This window comes from Mustela nivalis (genome assembly GCF_964662115.1).
Source record: "Mustela nivalis genome assembly, chromosome: 2".
Taxonomy (NCBI): Eukaryota; Metazoa; Chordata; class Mammalia; order Carnivora; family Mustelidae; genus Mustela; species Mustela nivalis.
Genome location: NC_139021.1, coordinates 181,487,430 through 181,515,385, shown reverse-complemented (window position 1 = coordinate 181,515,385; position 27,956 = coordinate 181,487,430). Strand labels below are relative to the sequence as shown.

The 27,956-nt window shown below is 45.5% G+C and overlaps 1 protein-coding gene across 3 annotated transcripts in view; it reads left to right on the top strand.

Annotated features, from left to right (window-relative positions):
• Nucleotides 1–27,956, top strand: part of ADAM12 (ADAM metallopeptidase domain 12) — a 329,491-nt gene that overhangs the window by 25,384 nt on the left and 276,151 nt on the right. For all 3 annotated transcript variants that reach the window (XR_014309055.1, XM_082721242.1, XM_082721243.1), the window contains exon 2: nt 17,043–17,179. Coding sequence is in view for 2 of the 3 variants with exons in the window: in XM_082721242.1 (XP_082577368.1) it covers nt 17,043–17,179 (137 nt within the window). In the remaining variant the exon portion in view is untranslated. The remainder of the gene's footprint in view (nt 1–17,042; nt 17,180–27,956) is intronic.

The window sequence follows — 27,956 nt, the reverse complement described above, 5'->3', positions numbered from 1 at the left end:
GGTTAGCTTTAGAACTCAAGCATATCCTGTTCAGTTCATTTAGCTAGCAGAAGCCCTCCTAGAACTTGGGTCTTTAGTAAGCAGGTTGAGGTCCTCTACAGATGAAGTGAAAAGCATGACATGCTAATGTAACCCCAGGGCCTGCCCCGTTTCATCATCCATGGGACTACTTACTACATATGTTGCTTTCTCAGCCCTGGATGCTGTTCTGCATGCCACCCCCTTTGTGCCTGTGATCCTCTGTCCCTTGGGACAGCTCCTTGACTACTGTCATCCCACCTCTACCTCCAGTTCTTTTCTTCAGGTTGTGGTAGGCATTGTCCCTGGGTGCTCCGCCATCTTGTTCTGACACCATTGTCTGCTCCACTTCATACTGTGAAGGCTTTCAGAGTTGGACTTGTGGCCTTTGACTCTCATCCCAAGGGCTTGTAACATGGCTGGTGCTCTGTAAGGCTGGCAGACTCAGTAAGGGCCTCATGATGTTGTGAGCTCATTGGTATTGAAGTTTATGTCTCATACCCCTCTACTTATTAGGTATCGCTTCCATGTGAACATAGGGAGTGGGTGGTAATTCCCTTTCAATCTATGGGCTGTATTGTGTGTGTAGGATATGCTCGAATGTCTCATGGATGAAAAGATAGATGTTCTGGAGTAGTAGAACAAAGCCAGCTTTGATCATAGCAGAGATCACCAAATAGGGACATTCCTATCATAAGAGGAGACTTTATGCTTTGATTTTAGAGTGGTGGTCAAGGATTATTGATTCAAAGCCAGGGTCTCTGAGACTGCTGATCAACCAGATGGCCTGCATTGGAATCATCCACGGAGCTTGTTACGAACTCAGATTCATACCCCACTTGGTACTGTACCCTGAATTAGGATCTCATCTCTGCTGGGGTCAGGGCCTGCTTATTTATTGAGCCGCTTCAGTAATTCAGCACATAGCAGTGTGGACCAGCTGTGGTCTAAGCAGTCCATGTACTACCAAGTTTCCCACCTTGGCATTGACAACTCCATGATTTTTTCAAATGTGGATGTCACCTGTGCTATCATTTACTTAAGTAACATCTTTTCTTAATTTATCTTACATTTTCCTTTAAGTCAATACATACACATTCTACTTCAATTTATTTAAGGAGGAAAGTGTACTTCCATATTATAAATGGAAGGCCAGTGTCACTTGTCACAAAGAGTATAGAAACAAATAGAAGGAAAACACAGCAGGGTGATTACATTGTTCCCAGCCACTGGCCCCTGTCGATGTCCCTGAATGAGAGCCCTGCTCCCTTTATGCAGAAGGGTGGTCAGCAGAAGGATGGGGCAGTGTTAGGTCTATTATACCAAACAGATGCTGCTCTAACTAAAAGACTTGGAAGGGGTCTGGGAAGGGAATACCATGTTTCCGTGATCAGTGTCCTGTCTGAGAGCATCTTGCCCCCCGCCAGAAGTGGTGCTAATGAGCCAGGGTTCTGAGACCCTCGAGGTCTGAGTTCCTTCAGTGAAGATCCCAGAATAATTTCGTGACCCTTTATCTAGAGGAGAGGGGAGAAGGGCCAGAGCCTTCCAGTGACCTGTGTGTGCTTTCAACCATCCACTCTTAGGTATGAGTTCAAAGACCTGGTGAGGGTTAAGGCCTGAATCATGGGACACATGGATGACACCTGAAACCAACTAATGCCCCGGGGTGCCCAGTGCCCAGTGCCCAGTGCTCAGTGCTCAGTTAGAAGAGAGGATGCTGGGAAAGCAGTCCACATATGGAGGTGTTTTCTTGTTGATGAGGAGGTTGGCATTTTCCCTCTGGACCCAAACTGTTAGCTAGGCCATTTGCACACATCTCCCTTGACAATTTCTGGACCTCATCCCTTCTATCATATCTGTTCAACACACTTATTTAGCATGTGGTAGGTCCTGGGGGTTGGGAGTTGGGGCTCAGAATAAAAGCTTCTGTTAAGAGGCCATCTCCCATATGGCCCGGTCATGACCACAGGCTGTAGCATGAGATTCCACATCAGGAAGACTATACACAGTGCCTGGCCAGGGTGGGGGTTGGGGCTCGAGGGAGGCTCTGGGCAGCTCTCTGGGTAGGACAGGGATCTGTTGTACCTCGAGGGAGCAGAGTAATTTCTAGAGAGAGAGACAACTGGCCTGGGCATCAATTTGGAGAGCCTGCTAACTTGTATGGGGCTGGTAGAGGGTAGAGCCGGCAGGAGCACTGGTTATAACTGGGCCACATTTGATGAAGTCTAAGTCATGCAGGAAACCTGAAACTGGAAGGGAGACCAGGGGACAGACTGAGGGGTCAGGGGGCTCAGTGCGCGACACCAGCTTCTGCTGAGAGTGGGGCCTGGATCTCAGGATGCACCTTGCCTCAGCCTAGCTTCTGCTGAAAGCCTGGCCACTGCCTGCCTCCTAGCCCTGCTTCGGCTAACTGAAGCCCCTAATTCGGGCATACCCTACAGAGGGGGAGTGTGGTGTGAAGAGACCCTGAGTCTTAGGTGACCAGGGCAGGTGAAGCCCCAGATTTGAGCCAGTCCTCTGCCACCTGCTGGGGGGTTGAGCTCTGGCAAGGCCACTCAAGGCACCTGGCCTCTCCAGGGCTCACTTCCCAGCCATCCTGTTCCCATTCCTGCACATGGGGAGAATAGGGTGCGGACAGCCCACCATGGCAGTCTGCGTCGGGTAAAGCACTTTGTGAGCACCTGGGAGTTGTTGGCTACAAAACTGCCACCAAGGACACTCCCGCTCCTTTTTGCACCCAAGCCACTGTGCAATGTCCTCCAAGAAATGCGCACAGTCAGGCCCTGGGGAAGCAGCTTCCTAAAATTCTGGTCACCTTGTGGGGCCAGATGAGCCTCGTGATGGGGATGACCCCACTAGCAGCTGTCCCTGGCCCCCTCCCTCTCTCAGAGTCTGTCCTCTAGAGCCCTAAGGCGTGCACATGCCAACGTGTGTGCGAATGTGCGCCCGTGTGCGGGAGGAGCGTTTCTCTCCCCGTGGCTCTGATTTCTGCTAATACTGTCAAGTCAAAAAACATAAATTGTATCATTTCTCAGAAAATCAATGTGATGACTTCCTTGCTCCCCACTCAGCCCTCATCAGAGAGCAATCTGCGGGAAAAGTTAGGAGAATTTCAGCAGGTGCCAGCGTGGGGACTGTGCTTGCTGACAGTTTCCATGTTTCCATTTCACTCTTGGGAGCAGGGAGGGTATGGAAGTATTTACAAGAACACCCTGGCCAGCCAGTGGCGAATAGGGTCTGCTGCCCAATGTGGACGCTGTGTCTCCAGCTACCACACAGGCAGAGGAAAACTGAAAATGATGAAGACAGGAAAGTCTACAAACATGAGGCTGTTTGACGCTGAAGACAAAATATTTGTCTTTCCATAATTTTCAGTTCGATCTAGAAATTGGTCGTCAGGAAAAGCCACTTAGGGCCAGCCAGTACGCCTGAGCTCGCTCTCCTGCCTGGAAAGCAATTATGCTAAGTCTTTCTGCCTTGGGACAGCAGGAGCGAACACCCCACGTGCCCTGTTACAGAGGAGACCTTCAAGCATTTTCCTAGAGGGAGCGTGTACTCAGAACTTTTAAAACATGAGCTAAGTGTCCTTGGTAAGTTTCATCCCGAAGCTGGAGCTTCAGAGAGCAGCTCCCTCTTTGTGTAAGGAATTACGCAAATATTTAGCTTACTGTGGATGTGTGTGGATTCTGCTCCCTTCTAACAATTGCATACTAAAGCAGGCATCTCTGGCAGCCGCCCCCTCATACACTTAGCTTTCTTTAACATATTTAAAAAGCAAATAATTTTGGTATTGTGGTCTGCTGCAGACATTATTTGTAGTTTAGCCAGGATATGATCTGAGAACTGAAAAGCTCTCTAGGTATTACATCCGTATATAAACCATGTGTTAGAAAGATATAAATTCAGTTTTGAAATATTTGTTAGACTGCTTTTGGCTTTCAGTCCGTGCCAAACATGTGCTTCGGTGACGGATGGAGTCATGCGGACCCCTGAATGAAACTCTTTATTGTGTATAGATTTTGTCTCCCAGCAGCTGGGTTACACGAGCTTCGAGATTAAGAGGATCCAGTTACTGAAGAGGTGGGCTCTTGAGTGAGCGTCCCATCTCTCTTTCCCCTTTGAAATATGTCAGCTGGGTTCCTTGGGCCTCGTTCTGTGCCCCAGTAAATATGGTCGCCCACTCTGACTTGACGGAGCATAATGACGTCCCAGGCATTCTCGCAGTCACCTCAAGTTCCGAAGCTAGAATGCGCTCCTACGAATTGATTGAAATGTTTTGGCTTTGTGGGCCAGCGAACTATTCGAGGAACCTGGATCTGAGGCTGCCAGATAAAAACAGAGGATGCCCAGCTCAGTCTGAACTTCCGATCAGGGTCGCGTACTATTGCAGGGGGTGCCTTCTGTTGAAGACCCGTTGTTTATCTGAGATTCAGATTGACTGGACGTCAGGGTTTTGTTTCCTACGTCTGGCAGCCCTACACGGATCCTGATTTATTGTCTGTTCTCATAAACGGAGACCGTCAAAGAAAATTCCTCAGTGATGAAGGTTTTGTGAGTTTGAAATTCCAAGGGGAAGAGAGATGGAAGAAGCGTTTGTCTGTCCGCAGCGTAAACATCAGAATGTCTGTTAGAACGAAGTCTAAGAGCGGACCAATAGAGCACATCGGCTGCACTAGCGACTGGACCCGAGGTAGCACCTTTTTCTCCTGAGAGACATCCACATCCTCACAGGTCCCCCTCTGCAGCCCAGGCACACCTGGGACGTGGTCCTGGCCTCCCTCCGTCCCTGCGCATGTGAGTGCCCTGAGCGCACCTGTCCGAAGCCTGCCACCTCCTGGACCATGTCAACTGCATGTCAACTGCAGCCCGTTTCCCACTTGGACTCGGATCGCTCTCGCAGGCGCTCAGCTTCCCGGCCTTCTTCACGGGACCTCGTGCTCTGAGGGCAGAAGCGAGTCTGAATGGAGGGGGAAACCGCAGCGCGGAAGCTGACGGGAAACGGACCCTCAGCGCAGCTCGCGTCCCTTCCTTTCTTCCCTCCCAGATGCTTACTTCAGATGGAGCTCAGCCACGGGCTAGGTGTTAAGTCAAAGGCTTTCTCTCCACAAGTCATCTCCTATGGTCTCCTTGGCTCTCCCGGGGGTTAACTTTCGTGTACTCTGTTCTGTGCATCAGAAGGGTCCCCGGAAGGCAGAGGCTGCCTGTGGTCTTGAGCCATGTGGAACCCTACACCACCTGCTGGCCGCTCCTGAGCCACAGAGGGGGGTCCCCCAGTGGAGGGGACAGACACCTCCACTCTTGGGGAAGATGCCGGTTGACTCAGGTGTTGTCTGGTGGCTTGTTCATTTTAGAACTAAGCCTGTTTAATATTCTTAGCACATAACATTTCGTAGAAATAAATTCGAAGAGTCAAGAATGGGCAAGAGATAGGGAATCATAATCACTGAATTAAGAAATGAAAATGATACAAACATGAAAAAGTTTAACTTCAGGGACAAAGGCACACTAAAACAACAAGGAAATGTGTGTGTTTTTTTTTTTCTTTACAAATGCTCAAATTTTTATTTATTTATTTGAGAGAGAGTGGGGGGGGGGTGTGGGCAGCGGGAGAGGGACAAGCAGACTTCCCACTGAGCAGGGAGCTCAACGTCGGGCTCTATCCCAGGAGTCTGAGGTCACGACCTGAAGGGAAATCAAGAGTCAGATGTCCAGTCCACTGAGCCATCCAGGCATCCCACAAATACTTAGATATTTTTGAGAGGGCTTTTAAAGAACTTTTGGCTACTGAGAACTGTTGGCTATGATTGGCTACTGAGATGTTGACCTGCCAGAGCCTGGTCCTGCTGAATGGACAGAAAACAGTCATGCTTCATATTCTGCAAAGGGCAGGAGGGGGCCCAGCCCACTTCCTGCCCATTCTCCCCTGCCCCCAACATTCCATAGAGCAGGGAGGCCATGGAACCCCATGCCTCCTCTTGTGGATGCCACTGCGCTCCCCTGTGTGACCAGCCGGGAGAGGGAAAGACAGGGCGAGCTCCTGGGTAGTGACTGTGGTCCCCTCACAGCGACGGCGCTTGGACGGCTTATCAGCGCTAATTTTATAGAGGATCAAGAATCCATTTAAAACAATTAATGCAGCGCTAGCATGGATTTTAAAGCAGAGCAATGACACTCTGCCCACAAAAGCACTTGCTCTGGTAAGATGCTTGTTGGCTAGTACAGTATTGGCCAGTTCTGTTGTCTCATGGGACTAGATCAGAATAAAGATTTGTATTATTGAGAGGAAATTGTTTGAAAGTTCCTAACCTGGACAAAAACTGAGAATGAAAGTGTTTCTAATTGAAGTTACTAAAAGTGCTCCCCAGTCATTCTGTGTACCTAGTAAATATTTATCATATCTCAGAGAAGTGAAAATTTCTGAACACAGGACTCTAGCACTGTGTCATAATAGTTTTGTTTATCCTATTGGACTATTGATGTTAGGATTCCCATTGGGGTCCTTCCAATTCAACCAGCAAAGTCAACACATGGAATATTAATTGTTGTAAAATACTCCCTGCCCCTGCCTCCAGAGAGCCACACTTTCCCCTGGGCAGATGTGTGCTAGCTAATTCCCATTATCCCCCATCCTGACTTCCTCCAGGTACCACCTTGAAGCCAAGGCCCCCAGTCCTGCCCCGTTCCCACCCCCAAATCACCAGAGCCACAGGAGTCCCCACAGTTGAGCGTCCGGCAGGTAGAGAAGGGGGAAGAAATGCTCTGTAGTAGGGGCGTGAGGCATAGGTTATTCCCCTGGTGTTGCATTCTGGAATTCTGAATATATTTCTGCATAAACACACATAGGGTATCACGTCCATAAACTGTTATCTGAGTTAAAACTCAAAGTGGGTTTTTCTCATAAAGAAGATGATGTGCCCAATGGCGGCAGGAGAGTCATCTACACTACAAGTTACAAGGTTTGGGAGCTAGCCTTCATGGGCTCCTGGAGTCCGTAGAGTCAAGTTCAAATAATCAGCCTACGCCTGCTTCCTTTGGGTGTGCAGCACACCTGCTGAGGTCCTGTTCTACCTCTGCGAGCATGGCAGGTACACACTCTTGAGTGGAAAAGGAAATACCGGGCTTTCATGATCACAGTTTCTATTATGGTCCCTCAGTTCTCTGTTCTGATCTTAATTTGGCTTTTCAAGGAAGAGTTCCTGCTGGGAAGATAATGAGCAAAGTGCTTTGGATGAGGGCTCTGGTTGACTTGCCAGTTCTTTCTCATTAAAAGTAAGTAAATGGGACTCCTGGCTTATGAATAAGACACATGTGAGTTTGGTTCTGTGCACCTACCTGCCACGGACCAGACATCGCTGGGTGAGCTAAAAATCACCTCTCAGAACCTCCACGCTGAGAACCAAGCCCCAGCTCCCTCCCTTATGTCATTATGATCACAACAGGCTGTGGCAACTTTTCATTTGTTTGGTATTAATTCACTAAATAAATACATGTCAGCACATGAGGCTATAACAGCGAATTTGATAAATAAGGCCCCTACTTCTTGTGACTTTATCTTATTATTTTTATTTTTTAAAGATTTTATTTATCTGACAGAGAGAGAGAAATCACAAGTAGGCAGAGAGGCAGGCAGAGAGAGAGAGGGGAGGAAGCAGACTCCCTGCGGAGCAGAGAGCCTGATGCGGGGCTCGATCCCAGGACCCTGGGATCATGACCTGAGCCGAAGGCAGAGGCTTTAACCCGCTGAGCCACCCAGGCGCCCCTCTTCTTGTGATTTTAGATTGAGGCATAGAGAGGTGGGGACTGACAATAGAACGAGTAAGATGAGGTGGCCAGGGGATGGAGTTCTAGGAGTTTAGGACACAGGGAAGGAGTCAGTCTTACTCCAAGCATCTCCAGGCCCGAGGGACTATTCCTGTATCCTGCAATATGGCTGGAGCACAGACCCGAGAACTTAGCTATGGGGACTGGCCTCCTGGCGTCTTGATTTGCTTGGTCATAGGCTGCATTTCTCTGGGCCTCTTTTGACATGTATTAAATGAAGGTAAACTTCGTGGGTATAGTGAAGTTTAAACAAGTTAAAGATTCAAAGAGTTTGAGTGGGGCTTGGGGGTAGCTGCCGTTCAGTTAGTGATCACCATCGTGATCGATATGTGCTTATGGATTATGTCACCTGATAATCATAATCATAATCTTTTTCAGTACAATTATTTTAGTTTTTAAAAAAGACAAGTGTCTAACATGCAGCTTACACATACTACTATTCTGCCTTAACACCAAAAGTAGATCACACAACACTTTCAGGAACACATCGGTTGCTTTCAAACAGCAAAATGACAGTGATGTACAACTACAGTTTAAGCCATATCAGCAAATTTTAAAATTAAGAAATACACAACGTTCTAAGGCAACACTGCATTTGGGGCCTACGAATGGTTCTTGTTTTTCCATTCTTCTCCAGCCTTCATACTCTCCTCTCTCATACAGAGAATGTTCCTAATACGGATGATTTACTCTGCCTACGACCCCACTCCAGAATGTCTTCCCACTGCACCCCACACCAGACCCCGCCTTGGAGACGCGCCGTGAGCCAGGCCTCGTTTGCCTCCCGTGCTTCTGCCCACAGCTCTCTCCGTCCCAGTCACCGACTTCTCTGTAGCCGTACTGACCGCCACACTCGCTGCAGCCTTAGGACATTTACGCTATGTTCTCTTGATGGACAACAATGCTGTAGGGTTTTGCTCTTCTCAGATGGACCCTCCTTGAAGACCGGAAGAGGGAGAGCCTGCAGGTTCTGAGGCTATGGAGAAGGATCCACTTAAGAAGTAGGAGAGTTTTCAGAAAACGGGAGACAAAAACAAAGCACCATTAAAAGCTCCTTGGAGCTGTTGACCATGGGTCATAAGACAAGGACTGTGTCAGATCACCCAGCCACGTGACCATGTGACTTAAGGAGCAGGGAATGGTGGTGGCATTAGCAAGACAAGGGTGATACAGAATGCTCTGTTGTCTGACTGGGGAATGGAATGAAACCTTTGATTTTTGCAGATGCTGAGTCTGAGGTGATCGTGGTGACAAGACATAGGAATCAAAATGCCCAGTAGGTATTGTAATATAGACTGCTCTTGGGTGAGTGGGCCAGATGGGAAAATATTGATTTGGGCAACATCAGCTTAATGTTAATGAGTTCTGTGGGGGACAGGCAGAGTAGAGAGGGAAGATGACCCCGAGCTGGGACTTGGGGGGCTGTTCCATCCCTCAGGGAGAGAAGGTCAGAGAAAGGGGGATGAGTGGAACAGGGCAAGACCTGGTCAGAGAATGGTCAGGTGCTGCTGAACAAGTGTTCAGAATTAGGAAGGGAGAGAATGTGCTTCCTGTTCTGCCGAAAGCAGAACCTCAGAGGTAGGCTTGGAGCAAGGAGATCGGGGGACTCAAGGCCAGAGCTCAGTCTTGTGGCTCATTGTTCACTGTCCCAACTAGCAGAGGTTGGTCAGTGGTGACAAATGGTGCACCAAGGATGTTAGAGATTGCCCTCAGATGGAACTGAGCTTCTAGTAGGGGAAAGTGGTCGCTCCCTGACTGTTGTGGACTTCCATTTGCTGAATTTATAATAGTGAGTGAAATAAATTCATTTTTATTCTTGTCCTTTTGCTGTTAACTTTCAAAAATGGATCCTAGAGTATAGATTTTAGTCGTTGGTTCTATTTTTTCCCCCTTATATACTTTTTTTTTTACAAGGTAAATTTTGGAAAACTCTGACCCGACTCCAACCCCCAAGAGTAATCAAATGAGTTCCTGTAGCGGGAGTTGGTCCCTGTAGTGAACGGCAAATTGACTGAATGTATTTGAAATGCAAAGAGCTTGGGTTTTGTCATTAATTCTGCCATTCGTTGTTAGGCAACATTAAGAATAACCCATATAATCCCGTAATTCAGGCTGATCATTTGTAAAATGGTCCTTCCATTAGCTTCCACTTTCCACTGACCAGCAAAGGGTATAAAAATAAGTTAATGTTGTAAATGATTTCGCTCCCTGCAAACAGATACACTACGGGCACGGAGAATTACTTTTCTGTGTAGTAGAGACAGTGGATGCTTGGGATATGAATCCATTTGAAACATTTACGAGAAGCCATAACCAGCTTTCTTTGAGTTTGGAAATGACATATACAACATCTTTTCAAAATTGTAATTGTCCCACAGTGCTTGATTGCTTTTATTTCCAAATGGGCTCTGTCCTCCGGCATACCCAAGTCTGGTATCTGTGATGCCAGGAAAGCTGGTAAGAAAGTAAAACATTCAAGCAGTTGGTTTGTTGTCACGAGTCCAAATGATTGATATTTTTTTAAGTTTATTTTTTATTCATCATAAAAGTTTATCCATCACAAAAGCAATCTGTACTGATTATAGAAAAATCAGAGATACATATAAACATAAAGAAGAAAAACAATGAATTCATGGCCCCGACACTCAGAACAAACCTGGAAGAGCTTTTTCGTGTATTTCTTTCCAAACACTGATTCTAAAAAATCTAAGCTAAATGACACCCAAGGACACTTTACATCCATGATCTCACTTGGGGCCTCCTGCCAGCCTTGTGTAGTAGACGATGGTCCCATAACCTCTAGGACACAGAAAGAATCAGAGTGTCAAGCAGGAGGAACTTGCCCAAGAGCATCCAGAAATGGCCTGTGATGGGTGCAGGACGTGTCTTCTGACTCGACACTGTGGCGCCTTCCTTCCTTCGTCTTGATAATTCATCCTGCCAGTGTGGATAAGTAAAACCTTAGGCTCTGAGAGGATCTGGTTCTGTTTCGACATCCTTTTATCGAACTGTTTATGTGACTGTCACTTGGTGTCACCTTCCTAAACCAACTTCTTACTTCTGTACTCCCCCAGAGCCTTGGAGCCAATCATCCCAAAATGTAGAAGTGTTTACAGCAATTTGTTCTTTCTTTGTCCTCTAGAGTATCTGGGGGCACGTAGGGGGCCTTTCAGTTGCTGGGGGAATCCACTGCTCTCACACACCTCTGCCTTTTCCTGCTCTAGAAAACCGTATCACTTACTTGATGCTTTGCACTTGACTGCCGCTGCCCTGTCTTTTCTTCCCCCTGAATGAGGAGCGATGAGAGCAGAGAGGGGGAAGTCCTCCAGTTCGCGGGTGTTTGGAGCCCTCCGTGGTCACCGGCCATCTCTGAGCTTTGGATACTGAATGGCTCCACAATGACATTGCTCCTCCAAGATTCAGATTAAGTTTTAAAAGTGATTATTAACAGAATTTAAAGGACAGTTATAGATGTATAAGAAAATTGAGAAGAAAATATAGATCGTTTCCATATTCCTGACACCCAATTTCCCTTGTTAAAGAGCTTACATTCATATTATACTTTTATCATAACTTATAAACCGAAGTTAACATTTTTTCAACCAAAGTTCATACTTCACTCAGATTTCCTTACTTTTTATCTCCTCTCCCTTGCTGTTTCTCCGTTCCATCAGCATGTGACCCTGAAGGACATTTGTCTTGCCTCCCTGGACTCCTCTTGACCGCGAGGGTTTCTTAGAGTGCCCTTGTTTTTGACCTTGCCTATTTCAAAGTCTGTTGGTCATGTGTACTGTCGGTCATGGCTCTGTTGGCATTTGTCTCAGGTTAGACTGGAGCCATGGGTTTTGGGGAGTAAGGCTGCTGAAGTAAGGCGTCATTCCTACCATATCCTTTGAAAGGTACCCACAGGCAGTGTGACATCGCCCTTCATGTTGCCTTGATCATCTGGCCGAAGTAGTATTTTTCAGGTTTTTCCACTCTGAAGTTACTCTTTTTCAGATTAACCATGGTTCTTTTGAGCATCCCAGAGCTATGTCATTTTAAAATCACATTCCTAATTTCCACCCGGGGAGTCTGCAGATGAAATGAAAGAGTGACAGTGTTATTTGGTAAGACTGCAAATAGGAATCTGAACCAAGGAAACACATCCGTCCTTTATGGGAGCACTGCAACCATATTTTCCTGAAATAAGGAGCAGTTTGGTCAGTTCTGTAAGATTGTCTTTTGCTTTCACATATGTGGGGCTAAGGAAAATGCTTTATGAGTTTCCAGAGCCTTATCCCCAGATTGGTTTGTGGTTCCTAATGGCTACCTCAATTTTTTTCCCCCCAGCTAGATTTTCAGAAGATTATTTATCTTAATCCTACTTCTAGTGCCTCAGATCGGTTCTCTTCTCTTAGGTCTGCGCAGGTGTTCATATTGGTTTCCCTTTAAAGCCAGAATTCCAGATGTGATGTGTAAGTTTTATCTTGAGTTTTTCTCTCATCAGAGTTTGCTTCCATAGTGGCCCACTGGGTAGCCTGAGTGGATACACACCAGTACTTAAGCCTGGCATTTTCTACTGATGGATGGACCATGGTCACATTCACACCGTTAGTGTGGTTTGGTCAGATGAACCCTGTATAGAAGTTTGGGAAAGTGGATTCGAATATCCTAAACTAGTTCCATGCATTAAAGCTTTTTGAAAGCTCTTTGAATGCATTGAGCTTCCTCTACCCTGTAAGAACTAGGAAGGGGGAGAATGTGCTTCCTGTTCTGCAGAAGGCAGAACCCCAGAGGTAGGCTTGGAGCAAGTAGATCAGGGGACTCAAGGCCAGCGCTGGGCCTTGTGGCTCCAAGGTGTCCATTGTTCACTGTCCCAGAACTCCACGTCGGTCTGTCCCTGTGCATAACTGATGCCCATCAATGGACATCATGTTGTTCTTAGTAAGACAGGCAAAGGAGGATTGGCCAGAGCAGGGATCGGCAGGACTTCCATGAGCAGCCAGGCTCTGGGGGGCTCTAATGGGGGAATCCTACATCTCTTCAGGCAGGTGTCTTTATTAGTGGCTTTTCCAAGACTGTAAAGCCATTGCTGCAAAGATTCTTGCTTGCTTGCGGAATTGGGTCTTATACCTTCCCTGTTGGCTGGTCACAAGTCCAAAGGTAAAAAGCTCCGGCGAAGACAAAAGCAAAATAGACATATACATTTCCCATGGGAAAGTAAAGCTCATTATTATAGATGAAGTCTTAATAGAAACCAAACTATCTAATATGGTTTTTTCCCCACTATGAGACTGAAGCAAACTGACCATTTTATCAAAATGGCAAGCAATGTATCTGGTTACCCAGCAGGGAAAAAAAAAAAAAAAAAAAGCCAGAAGCTCCTTCCTAATATAAGTTATTCACATTTTTTATTTAGGCAACTGAATTTTGTTGATTCCCAAATACTAGGAGAAACAAAATGTATGCAAACTGTATATTTTATAAGGTCGTATTTTTTCCCCTGGGCTTCTAAGGACTTAGATGTGCACATCATTCAGGACCTGCTTTTATGGATTGTCAACAAGATCCTCCATAAAATACACTCTGATATCTCACAGCTGTGTATAATTTATTCTGTCTATCCATGCAGCACAAATGAAATTTTTATTTGCATCATCTAAAAGAAATACCAGTGTATAAATACATAAGCAGAGCTCATAAGAAACAGTCTCCTGACTACAGATACTGCTAGGGGTATTGTGCAATCAGTTAAAAAGCTGAGGGACAGCTTCATTATCCGTGTACGTAAATAATAAATACTGTATTTGGCAAACAGGGCAGTACTCAGTTTCTTAAAAAGGTTGCACAACATTCTCCAAGTGCTGGCACAGTCTGCCTTGAAATTCTCCTTGGAATATTCAGAAATAAAGCCTCTTAGACAAAAAGAATTCAGCCAAAAAGGACTTCTTTTGGATTAAGATGATGGAATATGTAGGTGAAAAGGGAAGTGTTCAGTTCTTGGAACATTTTGCCTTCAGGAGAATAAATAACTCTAATTTTCTACTACCAAGAGTCTTGGAGGAAAAAGGTTCAGAGAACTAAGAACGTTCCTTGTCTTTGGCTTGTGCAGCTGCAGCCCGATTGTCATCTAGGAGGCCCCACAAAGGTTCTCCAGCTTCTCCCCAATCAAGGATGTGAACTTGCTACCCCTCTCCCCTGATGGCAGAATCCTGCTAAGGATTCACCCAGGAGACCCGGACCTCTTAGTGCCATCTGCTTCCTTCTAAGACATGTGGCTTCTCAAGTGAGTTTAGTTGTATGCGAAGGTTGTTTTCCAATGTCTGAGGCTGAGTGAAGATCTCCTAGGTCTTTGAGAGCATGGCTGCCGTGCCCCTGGAAAGCCTCTGTCTTCCCCCGGCAGCTGAGTAGTGGGTGAGGCAGAGCTCCTGTTTTGGATTTTATAAGCCCTTGGACAACTGGATTTGTGGCTAACTGCTCAAGTGAATAATCCACTTGTGTTGGAAATTTAACTTCCAGAACTGCCAGGAACAGCTTAGAATCAAATTGGTTTGTTTTTGTAGAGAACATTTTTAAATGTTTGCAATCACTTTCTTAACAGTTTCACCCAACTTTTGAAAAGTGAAATACTGGCCAGGGTGACTCTTGGCCTATGGTGTGGTTTTCATTGGTTTAGGGGAATGTTCAGAAGATCTCTAATTCTTATTCCATAATTACTGGTATTTCAAAGCCTTCTTGGTCCAATTCAAAGAACACACCTGCTCTCTGTTAAGATACACTCAGCTAATTGCTTTCCATAGTCTGGCTCTGCATGAGCTATATGGCTGGCTCAGCATGAACTTCTGGTAAATTCCACCATAGGAATCCCACTGAGAGTCCTGAGCAAGAGACTTGGGTCTTGGCGAGAATGATGCTGGTAAACCAGTGGACGCTGCTCTCTGTGCTTCACGCCTATTTTCTCTTGGCATCCCCTCGCTCTGCCTCATTTTATGGAAGAGGAAAGCACTTGCTGCCCCTCTGCTGGCTCATTCTCCCTGTGGTTCTGTGTGGGACTGGCAGGTTCCCATCTTCACATCTGTGCTAATGGACACCCCTCCCCCAACAAGTAGTGGTCTTTCCATCAAGAGTAGCCCTCCCCATGACTCTACTGTCACCTCGTTTTTCTTATTATCTTGTATTTGGAAGGTACTGCAGATTGACAGAAGCAGAACAAGGCTAACACTGAGCCCCCATAGCCCTGTTCTTTCATGGTCCTGACCGCCCTCCGAAATGGTCGCGCTAGTCCTCTTTCTGCCAATTCAAGAACGCAAGTCGTGAGGGCAGCTTTACCTGGGACCCTCTCTCAGATACACAGGATGGAGAGAACGGAGTCTTCTGGGGTTAAGCTGCATTTCCAAGATGAGGGTCCTGGCTGTGGAGGCAGAGGGGCTGTCTCCAGCCAGGTGACATGAGCGCACACTGACCCAAAGCAGAAAGGATGGGCTTTTTGAATGGAAGACATCAGAGTGCCCATCAGAAGGCAGACAGGGAATACATGGTTGTTGAATGAGTACGTGAAGGAGTGGACAAACAAGCAGGGGGAGAACAACTGGCTGAGAGACCCGCAGCTGACCCGTGGAAGAGCGGGAACAGGTGCTGGCCTGTGTCTCCCCCGAAGCCCCCACTGTAGTGATGGCACACTACTGGGGAGCGCAATGAAGGCTGTGAAACCACGCCAGTGGTCAGGGCTCATCTAACCATGATCTCTGTGTGCCAGTGGCCACCCCCTCTGCAGCCAGGAGAAGGGCTTTGGCATCTTCCATTCAGATACCTAGTCTTCCCACTTCTATCAGGCCCTCCCCCAGTGTCCGCAGATGTCACGACCCACACGCATCCCTTCTGGTGACATGGCTAGAACCCTCATCACTCGAATGTGGGTTCATCCCAAAACGCTCAGCTAGTCCCAGGCCTGAGCCCCGCCCCCCACTCTCCTCTGCTTGTTCACGTGGCTCATGGTCCTTCCCCCCACAACGCTTTGCCCGAGCCCCTTGTGGCCAGTGGACCCACTCACCTCCTCTGCCATTGGCCATATCCCTAACTCTCTGCTCATCCCTGTTCCCGTGGTCCCTCAATAACTGGGAGTTTTAAATGCTTTGTGACCAGCTTGAGAATTTTCTGGAGCAGCTATGTCAGACAGTTAATACTCAAGGAGTAATCCTTTTGTAACCTGAACATAACGGCAGACTTCCCCATCAAGAATGATAAAATGGTGTGGATTTAAAAGTATTTGGGGAACTGTAAAATGTCTAGGATTAAAATTTCAATACCATTTGTGCCCAATAAATGTGAACTCCTTAGTAACTTAAAACTGTGCTATTATGACTCAGGTCTGAAAATTATGAGTCCTGGTTGAAGAAATGGGAATAACATGTGAGGGACTCTGCTCCCATCCTTGACCTCGAGGGACAGGCTCCGGTCATACCAAACAGCAGGAACGTGACCTCATAGGAGAGCAATCCCAGAGAAATTACCTGACTTGTTAGGAAAGCGATACATTGTCCAGAAGAGAAAAAAAGTTATACTTTCCATTAGGACTGTTTATGGAAATGGGGCTAAGTTGAACCTGTGTCGGGACATTAACTGGTTCGACAGGACCCCAAGAAACAAGATCATATAATAGTTTATTGAGTGACTTAATTTTTTTTTACATAAACCAGTCTAGTAGGTCTGAACTGGCCAATTAATTTTGTCTATAGAATCACTCAGTGAGGCATATAAAATTAGCCTCTGTAAGTACAGAGAGTAGAATTGGCATTGTGTTGAGCTGATTCACTGGGACTTAAGTAAATGGATTTAGTCTTAATACAGCTAAAGCCTTGAGATGTTTAAGAGAGAGCTGATTTAAAGCAAAGCATTAATTCATCATTTAAAAAGTCACCACTTGTGTGATTTTTGTTGCTTGTTGAGGACAGAATTATATACTTGGGCTTCCATCATCACCCAGCACAAGCCATAGGACTTGAAGGGAAAAGTTAGCTTTTGTTTAAGTCACAGAATTCTTGGGTTGGATTGACAAGAGTATTCATCACTTCTAACCTTGACTGTGGCTTCATAGATAATGCTGTTTCTCTGGCTTCCTTGGCCTTCCAGATATTTTCACTGAGTCATTTAGGTCATACGTGTCTGATGCCAGAGTTTTCCTGACCAGAATGAAGACCCGGGCTGTTTTCTTTTTGATGCAGCGCTGAGCCCGGGAAGCAAGATAGCCCCCACCATGCAGCCGGCAGGAAGAAGGGGCCGCGGGGGAGCTTATGAAGTTGTCCGTGTTTCTCTCTTGAATGGAGATCTCTGGGACCCGATGGAGAGCGTCCACGCAAAGGTCAGTTGTTTCGTTTTCTGGACTTCTCGATGGCTCAAGTTAAAAAAAATCACATTAACTGCATTCGTGATTTTCTGTACAAGTTTTGTTTTTATTTTAATGCTGACCTTTTTCTTCGAAAGTGAAATCTTGATTCTTAAGAAAATACATACCAGTTTTGATGTGACAGTCCTAATGAGGGGCCTCGCGTTATTTACACCTGTTGGAAGTTATTCGTGAGACACACACTGGGGCTAACATTTTCAGATACACATTTTTCTCTGTGTGTTGTACTGGAGTGCTGGGTATTTTTCTGTTGCATCAATATTTTGGTTTTATTGATTGATAATTGGTGGAAATATTAATGTGATATTTAAGAAAGTCTGCCATGAGTTTTAACACAGTTTTGTGCTTTGTTTACTTTGATACATATTTGATTTGAACCTTCTATGATGTATAAGAATAACATAAAATAATTGCAATATTAGTGATTAAATTTAATACTTTAATGAGTTTTAGCTGCCAAATCTACATGACTTTCTTAAATTTCAGAACTTGTTGGAACAGTTGGAAAGTGATAAAAATCTATAGAAATATGAGCTCTTTGGAGAGATCATACAGATGGTTTTATCCTTATGTTATATGGAACTATTTTTAGATTATTTTTCATAATAGAAAACAGATTTTTTTTTTTTTAAAGAGCAGTTGAGATTGCAAAAATCCTCTGTAGCTTTCTGGAAGGGCAGCAATGGGCCACCTTTATGTGAGTAATGATAATATGATTTACATCATTATTTTCTAGAGACGCTTTCAGTTAAAAGTGAGCATTCAGAATGGTTGGAGGTTTGGGGAAAGGATCCAAATGCTAAATCTGCACTTTTTGAATGCTTGTGTTTCATGGAGACTGTTGCAAATTTAGTATACAAAGTATAAGTCACTCATGGTGGTACTGGTGGTGGTACCTGGAAGAAAGACTTAAGACCTTAAAGGATAGTCCATCATGTCCATAGAAATGATGTGATAGATGCAAAACAGAGAAGAATCCGATTTCAGAAAGTATATCTTCCAAATATTTATAGATGCTAATCAATGATACAAAAATATGGAAAAATCTGAAGTTTCTTGGGTAGTAGCAACGGTTATGGGAGCTTTCCCTGATAGGAGGGTTGACAAATTTAGTAAATGAAAGTCCAGCATGGCCCTTGAAACTCAGACTTCAGATAAAGGTGAAGCGGTATCTGGGAGATGGTTAATTATCAAAGTGCACATTTAACTGGTGTCCTGTGTTTTACTGGGCAACCCTACCCGGGAAGTGTATCAGAGAAACAACCAGATGAGGGTTCTTGGCATGCCCCTGGAATGGACCAGTTCAGGTGGGCTCTGGTTTCTGACCTCCAGCTTCATCCTTCCTGCTTGCCAGCCATCTTGTAGACCACAAGAAGCATCTCACAGATATGTTTCTCGCCAAGCTTAAAACCTGATGACTATGAGCCACCAGCGCCGTCTTTATAGAAAACTTGGAAAACCGTTATTATTTGATGACTGTCTTGGCTCCTCTGGGATTTTGCCTTCCAGCTGGAACCATGCAGGTAGTAGGCACATACCTAGTACGCCAAAATAACTCCAGATTACTGATATTGCTTAAGGGAATGGGGACTTAGGTGATTTGGGGAACAGCATTTTGTCTTAATGCCATGGGGCTCATGACGTCAGCATGTCAATGTCTGTTAATGTGCTCGTACACGTGTGCCATAACCCTCCCGGAGGCAGATGCATTCGCCTGTCGTGAGAATAGGGATTCTGGCTAGTGGTGTGTATGTGTGTGAGTCTTGTTTTCAAATTGAAGAGTCAACATTTGAATTTTAAACTACTTTAATGGGTATATCCTCAAGTATACCTTACATTAATGACTATTTTTCCCACACAACTGTGCCTGCTGTATTTTAGAATACAGTTTTAGATATACTTTCTTGATTTTCTGCTCTACTATTTTATTCTTTGCTCTCCTATATGTTTCTGGTCAACCAGTCTTTTAAGAGTTTGATTTACTTTTGGGGAAGGCCCAGGCATCTTTCTTTTTAGAAAGTGCCCCCAAAACATTCTAGTGAGCACACAGGAATAGAACCATAGCAATGGCATGACTGGAAATTGCTGGAGTGCTGGTCAACCTGACTGAGCTGATTCAGGCAAAAGTACTGTCTCATGGTCTTGGATGCCTGGGTGGCTCAGTTGGTTAAACAACTGCCTTCAGCTCAGGTCATAATCCCAGAGTCCTTGGATCAAGTTCCACATCGGGCTCCCAGCTCCATGGAGCATCTGCTTCTCCCTCTGACCTTCTCCCTTCTCATGCTCTCTCTCTCCTTCCCTCTCTCTCTCAAATAAATTAAATCTTAAAAAAAAAAATAAGTACTGTCACACTGTCACATAGTCTCTCCCTCTCTCTCGTTCTCTCTCTCTCTCCTGCTCTGTGATTATAATATATCTGGATGACGTATTATTAGGCCCTTTACAAACCAAGTTTCAAGCCTTCATTGTCGCCGATGATTTACTTGAAAGAATAGGGGATGAGAAAGCATGTCCTTACAGCTTCCAGGATTTTGCTTGTTTGTTTGCTGTTGTTTTGGTCTAGAACCTGAGGATAAGCTTATCTGCCTTTCTTCCCCCTTAGGGTCACTGTAAGAAGGAAAAGAAACAATGACTATAAAAATCCATTAGGAACTAAAACTCACCTACACAAGTATAAGGTGATATTGCAAGTTTAAAGTGTTTCAGGGACCCCTCTCCAGTTTCATGTCTTGAAAAAACTCAGCCCTGGACCCAGACCCAGGGCAGACATGTCAGGACATGACTCGATCAGGAGATGATCTCTGCTGAGCCCAGCCTTTGAATGCTCCTGGAAATTTCCAACTTCCAGCTTCCTCCCAGGAGAATGAATGTATAGAAACAGTGTGCGGAATGGAAAGTAAAAAGGCAGCTGGATGAGAACATGAAACCAAAGCTTCCCTTAGCGTATTGTGGGTCTCAGATATCAAATATCAGACAGCACGTAGTTAAAATGGCAGAAGTAGATGCCCTGCAGGCATCGGAAGAAGCCCCACATTTCCTTCAAAGGACCATCAGCTTCAGCTTTTCCGAGGGGACTTGTCACGGGGTTCCCCACCCAGGGCTCCCTCGCTCTGCATTCCCACCCCCCGTAGCAGCCTCTTCCCCCGGCACCCGGCACTCCATCACAACAAAGGCCCTTGCCGAAGTCATAGGCAGCCTCCCAGCTTGCGAGGCCAGCCTGTGCCCTTCACCCCTTATCCCACTTATCTTCACACGGATTCACTCTCCTTTGAAATTCTCACTTCCTCTGGCTCCTTCGACCCTGTTCTCTCTTGTTTCTCCTCATATGTTTTTGATTCTTGCTTTTCATTCCTCTTTTTTGGCTTTGTCTCTGAAATGTTGGTTTCCACTGAGTTTCTTCGTGGCCGTGTCATTCACTTCTGTGGCCTCACCGTCCTCCAGAGCAGTGGGCGGTGGGGGGGCTGCTCCCAGGAATGACTACAGCGACACCAGCCACCATACCTGAGCTCCTGCCATGGCACCTTTCATGCGGTGATCTCACCATCTGTCCTCCAACATACGTGGACTTAAAATCCACATCACTCACTGCGCTTTGATTTCTGAGACGCGCTCCTGCTTTCCGGGGGATTCCTGGCACCTCCAGCCGAAAGGTCCCAATTATTTTAAATGCGTTCCACTCCAAAGTGGACCCAGCCCCCTGTCCATCTCCTCTACTTTACTTAATAGCTCCTAGGAGATAAAATGGTCAGCCCCCTTCCCCCCTCAGATCATGAGGTGGGAGACGTCGTGAGGTCGAGTCCACCAGCTGGGTATGTCTAACACATGACCCCATCCCACCATGCCTCTTTAGGCCTTCTAGCCTCTAGATATTCTACAAATGTAAGCAGGGCCGTTTGTCTAAGACACAGATCCAGTCCGTTGCTTTCCTGCTTCCTAGCCGTCGTGTCTGACTTCAAAGCTGGGCTCCTTGCGTGATACTCAGGATACTGTATAGGCTGGGATGTCCTGATCTGGAAGCCCCCACTTCTGTCTCCCAGCCACTGAGCTCATCCTGGTCCGCTTACTGCCCAGTGACACCGTGTTCTTTACTGCTCTGTGCTGCGTGCCTGATACCTGAAGCCCCAGCTTAGATGGTACCATCTGTTGCGAAGTGCATCTTGAGCTCCCCCACACAGCTCGGTCCTTCCTGTGTCTTTGTCCTCGTGGTCACACGCATCTCCCTGATGTGCAATCATGCCGGGCACACAGTTGACTCGTGCAGCTGGAGCCTGGTCACACGGCGCCGACAGATGCTGCAGACACAGGGCTGCATCCGCCTGACACCCCCAACCTCCCCCCGGAGCAGCAGGGGTGGGCGTGGGGGGGCAGCTGCATCGGCCACTCCCTCAGGTCGTTCCACCTCTTGCCGGACAGGCTGCTTACGGCCTGAGAGCAATGCTCTCTGACTACCGTAACTTTTAGATGTTGCTGACCTCCCTTTAGCAACTACAGCGGCTTTTAAATCTCGTAGAAGTCTTTTATAGTTTAGTACAATGTTACATTTTTCACTCTTGTGGTTACTAATGTCTTACCTGGAATAACTCCCCGCATTGCCTCCCCGTTCCAGGAGGGATGACCAGCCCTCTACAGAATGACTTTCCCCTTCTCTAAAAAATTATTCTGGTAATTGTAGGGGTTGCTGCAGGCCAGCCCGTGTTGTCTGCTTCTTGGTTGAGTGAGCTCAATGGTTGGCCTTTCCGACTTATGGAACATGGAGCTTACATTAGCTTACAAGCTGACCCATAGTGCTTCCTCTTAAGAATATAATTATTAAAATACCGACTGTGAGGTTTTTCCTAAGAAACGGCTTCTTTCTAGACTGTACGGTCTCCTAGGAAGTCCTGTATCCCCAGCCCCCAACCACTTAGCTCCCACTGCCCCCCCCAGCCCCATGCCTTGCTTGACGGTCCCTCTGCAGCTACGTGGGCACATAGGCTGCTCCTGCTTCAGCCTCACACAACCCAGCCAGCCAAGACCATGCCCACCCTTCTGGGAGAGCAGGACCAGAGAGGGAAGAGCTGCCCCCCCGTATCTTTGGGACCCAACTGCCTTCAAAAATCAGTGCTGAGTACAGCAGAAGGAGAAAGGTGTTGGAACTCGCCAAAATGGACTCAGACTCCTGCACCACCTCTGCCTTGCTGTGTACTGCGGGTCTGGGGACGGGCCGTGGTGGAGCCTGGTTCCTCGTCTGTGAAGGAGGTGGTAGTGGTCGCCTCGCTGCCTGACATCACACCCTCAGCACGCTCCGTGGTGTGTCAGCCTCTTGTCCTTTCTCTTAACTGACTCCGGACCTTCTGGCAGGGGTTCTAAGCTCGGCACTGCTGCCCAAGGCTGGCTCTCTCTGTGCTGTGTGTACAGTCAGGGGGCCGTCCTGTGTGATGGGGGCTGCTTGGCAACCCTGCCCTCTGCCCACCAGATGCGAGTAGGGCCCTCCCCAATAGTCATGTCAACTCCATATGTCCCCAGAGAGGGGGAGGGGGGAACTTGACCCTGAAGAGCCATTGCCCCGGGGGAAAGACCAGAAAGGCTCAGTAGGGTCCCTGAGAACCTTGCCTTGACTTTGGGTGGAGCCAGACCGGAGGCTGGTAAACCTTCTCTGCCCAGAGCTCAGCTGGGCTTCATCACTTCGGGCCCAGCGCTGCCTGCCTCGGCCGCACAGCTCTGGCCCTTGTGGCCTAAGGGCAGCCACAGACAATACCCAAACAACGGGGCATGGCCATGTTCTAATAAAATGTATCTATGGGCGTCAAAATTTGAATTTAATAGAATTTTCATGTGTCATGAAATAAGCTTTTATTTTTTTAAAATCATTTAAAGATGTCAAACCATTCTCAGCTCACAGGCGGGGTGCCGGACGTGGCCCGAGAGCAGGCTGTAGTTTGCTGCTCCTGAACTAGATGTCAGTACTGTAGAGACACCCCGCACCCGGGATGCCCCCCCCCCGCCATGCGCAGGTGGAAGCCAGCGTGGGGCAGTGCCCAAGTGGGAACCGGAGGTGGCCCCTTTGGCCACTGAGCCCAGGGCCATCACATTCTGAAGTCTTCAGCTCTTTCCGTAGTGCCGTGCTGCTTCCCAGGAAAATCTTTAGCTTTTCCGCCCTTGTGCATGTATCAGGACGGGCTCAGACATCTGGACTGCAGAGGCATGGGCTGGAGGGCAGGCATGCTGTCCCTGTCTTGCCGCCAAAGCAGTTCTTTCTTAAGCAAGATGTGAGTGCCTCTCCCATCCCTCCACGACCTTTCTGTTCTGTCCACCTCTTTGGCCAACAGATGAGAAAGACAACACAAGCCAAGGTATTGTGCTGGGTTCAGCTGTGACCCCCGCTTTGGGACCGTGTCTCCCCATCTAGGAGGGGCTCTGGGGCCACATCTCCACGTGGCTCCCCACTAACTCTTTGATTGCTTGGGACTTCTTAGTGAGGCCCTAATGTCATATATTTTTAAATTGGCTAGTGAATTAGGTCTCCCCACGGTTTCTGCAGCTCTGTCCCCATGCTCCTGCCCCACCAGGCCTCTAGCATCATCTTGGAACTGGGACTTTTAAAAATATATTGTAATGTCCCCAATAGCCAAACTATGAAAAGAACCTAGATATCCATCAACAGATGAATGGACAAAGAAGATGTGAGATATATATATATATATATATATATATATATATATATATATATATGTGTGTGTGTGTGTGTGTGTGTGTGTGTGTGTGTGTATCTATATACAACTGTGTGTATATACACACACACACACACAATGGAATACTATGCAGCCATCAAAAGAAATGAAATCTTGCCATTTGCGACGACATGGATGGAACTAGAGGGTATTGTGCTTAGCAAAATAAGTCAATTGGAGAAAGAAAGCTATCATATGATCTCCCTGATATGAGGAAGTGGAGTTGCTACGTGGGGGGCGCTTGGGAGGGTAGGAAAAGAATAAATGAAACAAGATGGGATCAGGAGGGAGACTCTCAATCTCACAAAACAAACTGAGGGTTGCTGGGGGGAGGGGTGTAGGGATAGGGTGGTGGGGTTATGGACATTGGGAAGGGTATGTGCTATGGTGATTGCTGTGAAGCATGTAAACCTGGTAATTCACAGACCTGTACCTCTGGGGCTAATAATACATTATATGTTTATAAAAAATTATTAAAAAAAAGAAAAAAGTGCCATGAGAGGGTTTTTCTCTGAGCTTATTTCAAAACAAAAGACATGGGAGAATATATACCAGCTTTTCTGGAAATGAAGCCATTTAGAACAGAATAAAAATAAATAAATCTGAAATAGTTAATCATCTAGTAGCTAAATAAATAAACTTTTCCAAAAAGAAAAATATATATATATTGTAAAATAACAAATGTAGGTAATGCCAGATCGAGTGGTTTGCATTGTTTAAACAGAGTTATAATTTTTTCTTCTTTTTAATACTTAGGAGAGTCTCTCCACGTTTGACTGAGAAGGAGAGCATATAGTTGCTTGATAGTAGGAGAAAAGGAATCTAATGAATTCTGTTTTCAATTTCCCAAGCATTCATCTAAGCACAAGTGAGCACTTGCTGCATTTCAGGTCTTAGGTCAAGTTCCTTTGGCATAGGATGGGTGAGCCTCCATCTACCCTGGAGAAGCTCACAGTTTAGTGAACTAAGGATTGTAATTAATTTAAATAAGCACTTCATAAGAGACCTGTGTTTTTTAAAATAAGTGACTTTGGAGTCGTTTTTGATTTACTGATACATTGCAAAGATAGTAGAGAGCCTCATACACCTGACACTCAGCTTTCCCAGTTACTTTCATTTACAATAAAACAAACATATATATGGCACATTTGTAACAGTTAATGATACATGGTTTTTTTATATTTTAACCTGAACTTTTTCACTAAAAGAAAAAGGTTTGGGGAGTTGGGAATATTTCAAAGAATATAAAATTTCTGGAAAGCCGAATGATTTTTAAATCTTGGTTCAGAGGAAAAGAGCATACCTTCCCGAGAGAAACATAGTATGTATCAATGTTGCATTTAATAATTTCACATCCTGTGAAGGCCAGGGAAGCCCTCACCTATGCATTTACTCTGGAATTTCTCACAAGTCAACAACATAACCAGTGAGATGGGTTCCTTCCCTGTTGTTTAATAAACAGTCATGTTGGTGATGATGTTTCATTCAACCAGTGCTCAAAGTTCAGATTTTTTAAAAATTCTGTTTTTCCTCAAAAAGTGAGAAATCTTTTAAAATCTATGACAAGAGTTCCTGCAGCCAAGTATGTAAAATCATGTTAAAAACAGTTAAAAACTATAGGGTAAAGCCTGTGTAGAGCACTTGTGTGAGATTTTCCTCCTGTATTGATTTAACATGTTCCAGACCCCCCCATTTCCTTGCACACTTCCTTATAAGCATAAGGTGTGTGTTTTTGAGCGGTGTACACAAGTATCTTATAGCCATGTTTTCATCATTGCCTGCCTTAAGAGAAATTTAACTTTAATTAATTTTAGTTAAATTTAAATTACTTTAAATTATATTTCTCTTTAGGGAAAAGTTAAATACTAAGAAATAAGATTTGTTAGCTAGAGTTAAGCTCCAGAGGAATACAAATCATTGTGATATCTAAGAATTTTCAACCCCTCCCCAAGTACCACTTTCTGTCCCGTTAAGGTCACTATCCACTTCCTGAGAATGCATGATGGGCACCAGATATAAATGGGCAGAAGGAAATGTCTATCTTCCAGGACTACATGTATGCGCAGAAATCTGCCTGCGGGAGATTTGGGGCAAGTATGAAGAAAAGTTGATTTCTCCCTCTCTCAAAGTCTGTTCTTACTAGATTTTTTAAAGGATGAGATTTATAGAAAAGTTGTAAAGCTAGTATGGAGTTCCCTTACACCTCACACAATGTCTCCCCTGTTGCTGACTTCTATTATGCTGCCTTTGTTGCCATTAGGGAACCAATGATGGTACATTATAACTAACCGAAGTCCATACCTTATTTCCATTTTCTTAGTTTTTACCTAATATACTTTTTCGAAGATCCCAGCCCGAATCTCACATTACATATAGTCATCATATCTTGCTACTTGGTTCTGACAATTTCTTCGACTCTACATTTTTGACAATATTGATGACATTGAGAAGTACTCATGAAGGATTTGGTGAAACGTTCCTCCTTTGAGATTTGTCTGATATTTTTCTCATGATTGAGCTGGACTTACCTGTGTTGTGGAGAAGACCGCAGAGGTAAAGTACCATACTTGTTACACCATAGCAAGTACTATCGGCAGAACTCATCACTGTTGATGTTGACCTTGATCGTCTGGCTGAGGTCATGTTGGCCAGGTTTATCTCCTTTCCATCTGTATTCTTGGAAAGGAAGTCATGGTGTACATCTCATGCTCAAAAGAGTCATGCTCTACCCTCTAGAGGATGAAGCAGCTACGTCAAATATAATTCTTTTGCAAGTAAGATTTATCTACTCTCCCTCTGTACTGATTTATTCAATTAATTATCCATATCAGGATGGACTCATGGGTATTTATGTTTTGGGTTGTTATCCAATACTATTTTTTAGTTTTACTATTATTTACTATTTACTATAAATTTTACTATTACTATAAATTTACTATTATTTAGTTTTGAAAGATTTTATTTATATTTTAGAGGGTAAGAACATGAGAGAGAGCATGAGAAGGGGGGAAAGGGGCAGAGGGAGAAGCAGACTCCCCACTGATTAGGGAGTCCGATGCGGGGCTCGATCCCAGGACCATGAGAAAATGACCTGAGCCAAAAACAGATGCTTAACTGAGCCAGGCAGGCACCCGCCCCTCAGTACTATTTTATTTATGTTATTTAAATTGGCCACTTGGAACTCTCTCAGTTGGCTTTGTGTCCCTTTGACATACCCCCATAACGTGTATGCAATCATTTCCTTACTTTCTGTCACTACAAGAAGCACCAGGTCCATTTTGTATATTTCCTGCCCCAGCCCTAAAATCAGCCATTTCTCTGGGGAACCTGTTTTCCTGGAGGTTGGTGTTAGACATCAAGATCTGAGTGCTAGCTGGGCTCACCAGCACTGCAACGATACTTCTGGGTCTCCTCAGGTGACAGAGTAAGGAAATATATGTATGTGTTCTTACCAGATTTGAGAGAAACAAACTTCAAATGCTGGTTCATGGCTGAGATACACTGTACATTTTCAAACAGTATTTTTTTTTTAAAGAATTTATTTATTTGACAGAGAGAGATCATAAGTAGGCAGAGAGGCAGGCAGAGAGAGAGAGAGGAGGAAGCAGGCTCCCTGCTGAGCAGAGAGCCCGATGCGGGACTCGATCCCAGGACCCTGAGATCACAACCTGAGCTGAAGGCAGCGGCTTAACCCACTGAGCCACCCAGGCGCCCTCAAACAGTATTTTTAATTCTAAAAATTCTAGGAAGAGAAAATATACCAGGAATTTGACTTTTTTATGGCTATACCTCAGGCAAATATGAAGAATGGCAATTTTCTGTAACCTAAATCAGTTCTTGAGAATCAAACCTAATCATTAAGTTCCTTTCCCTAAAATGTTATTTTAAAAAATTAATACCCAACTTTCCAGCGCTTGACCTAACTCTGGCTTTTCAGATTCCCTGAGTTGATCCGTACCTCCAGGCTGCCTTTCTGCTAATTACTGGAAATTAATCTGACCTTTTTCCTAAAAGTGGCACGC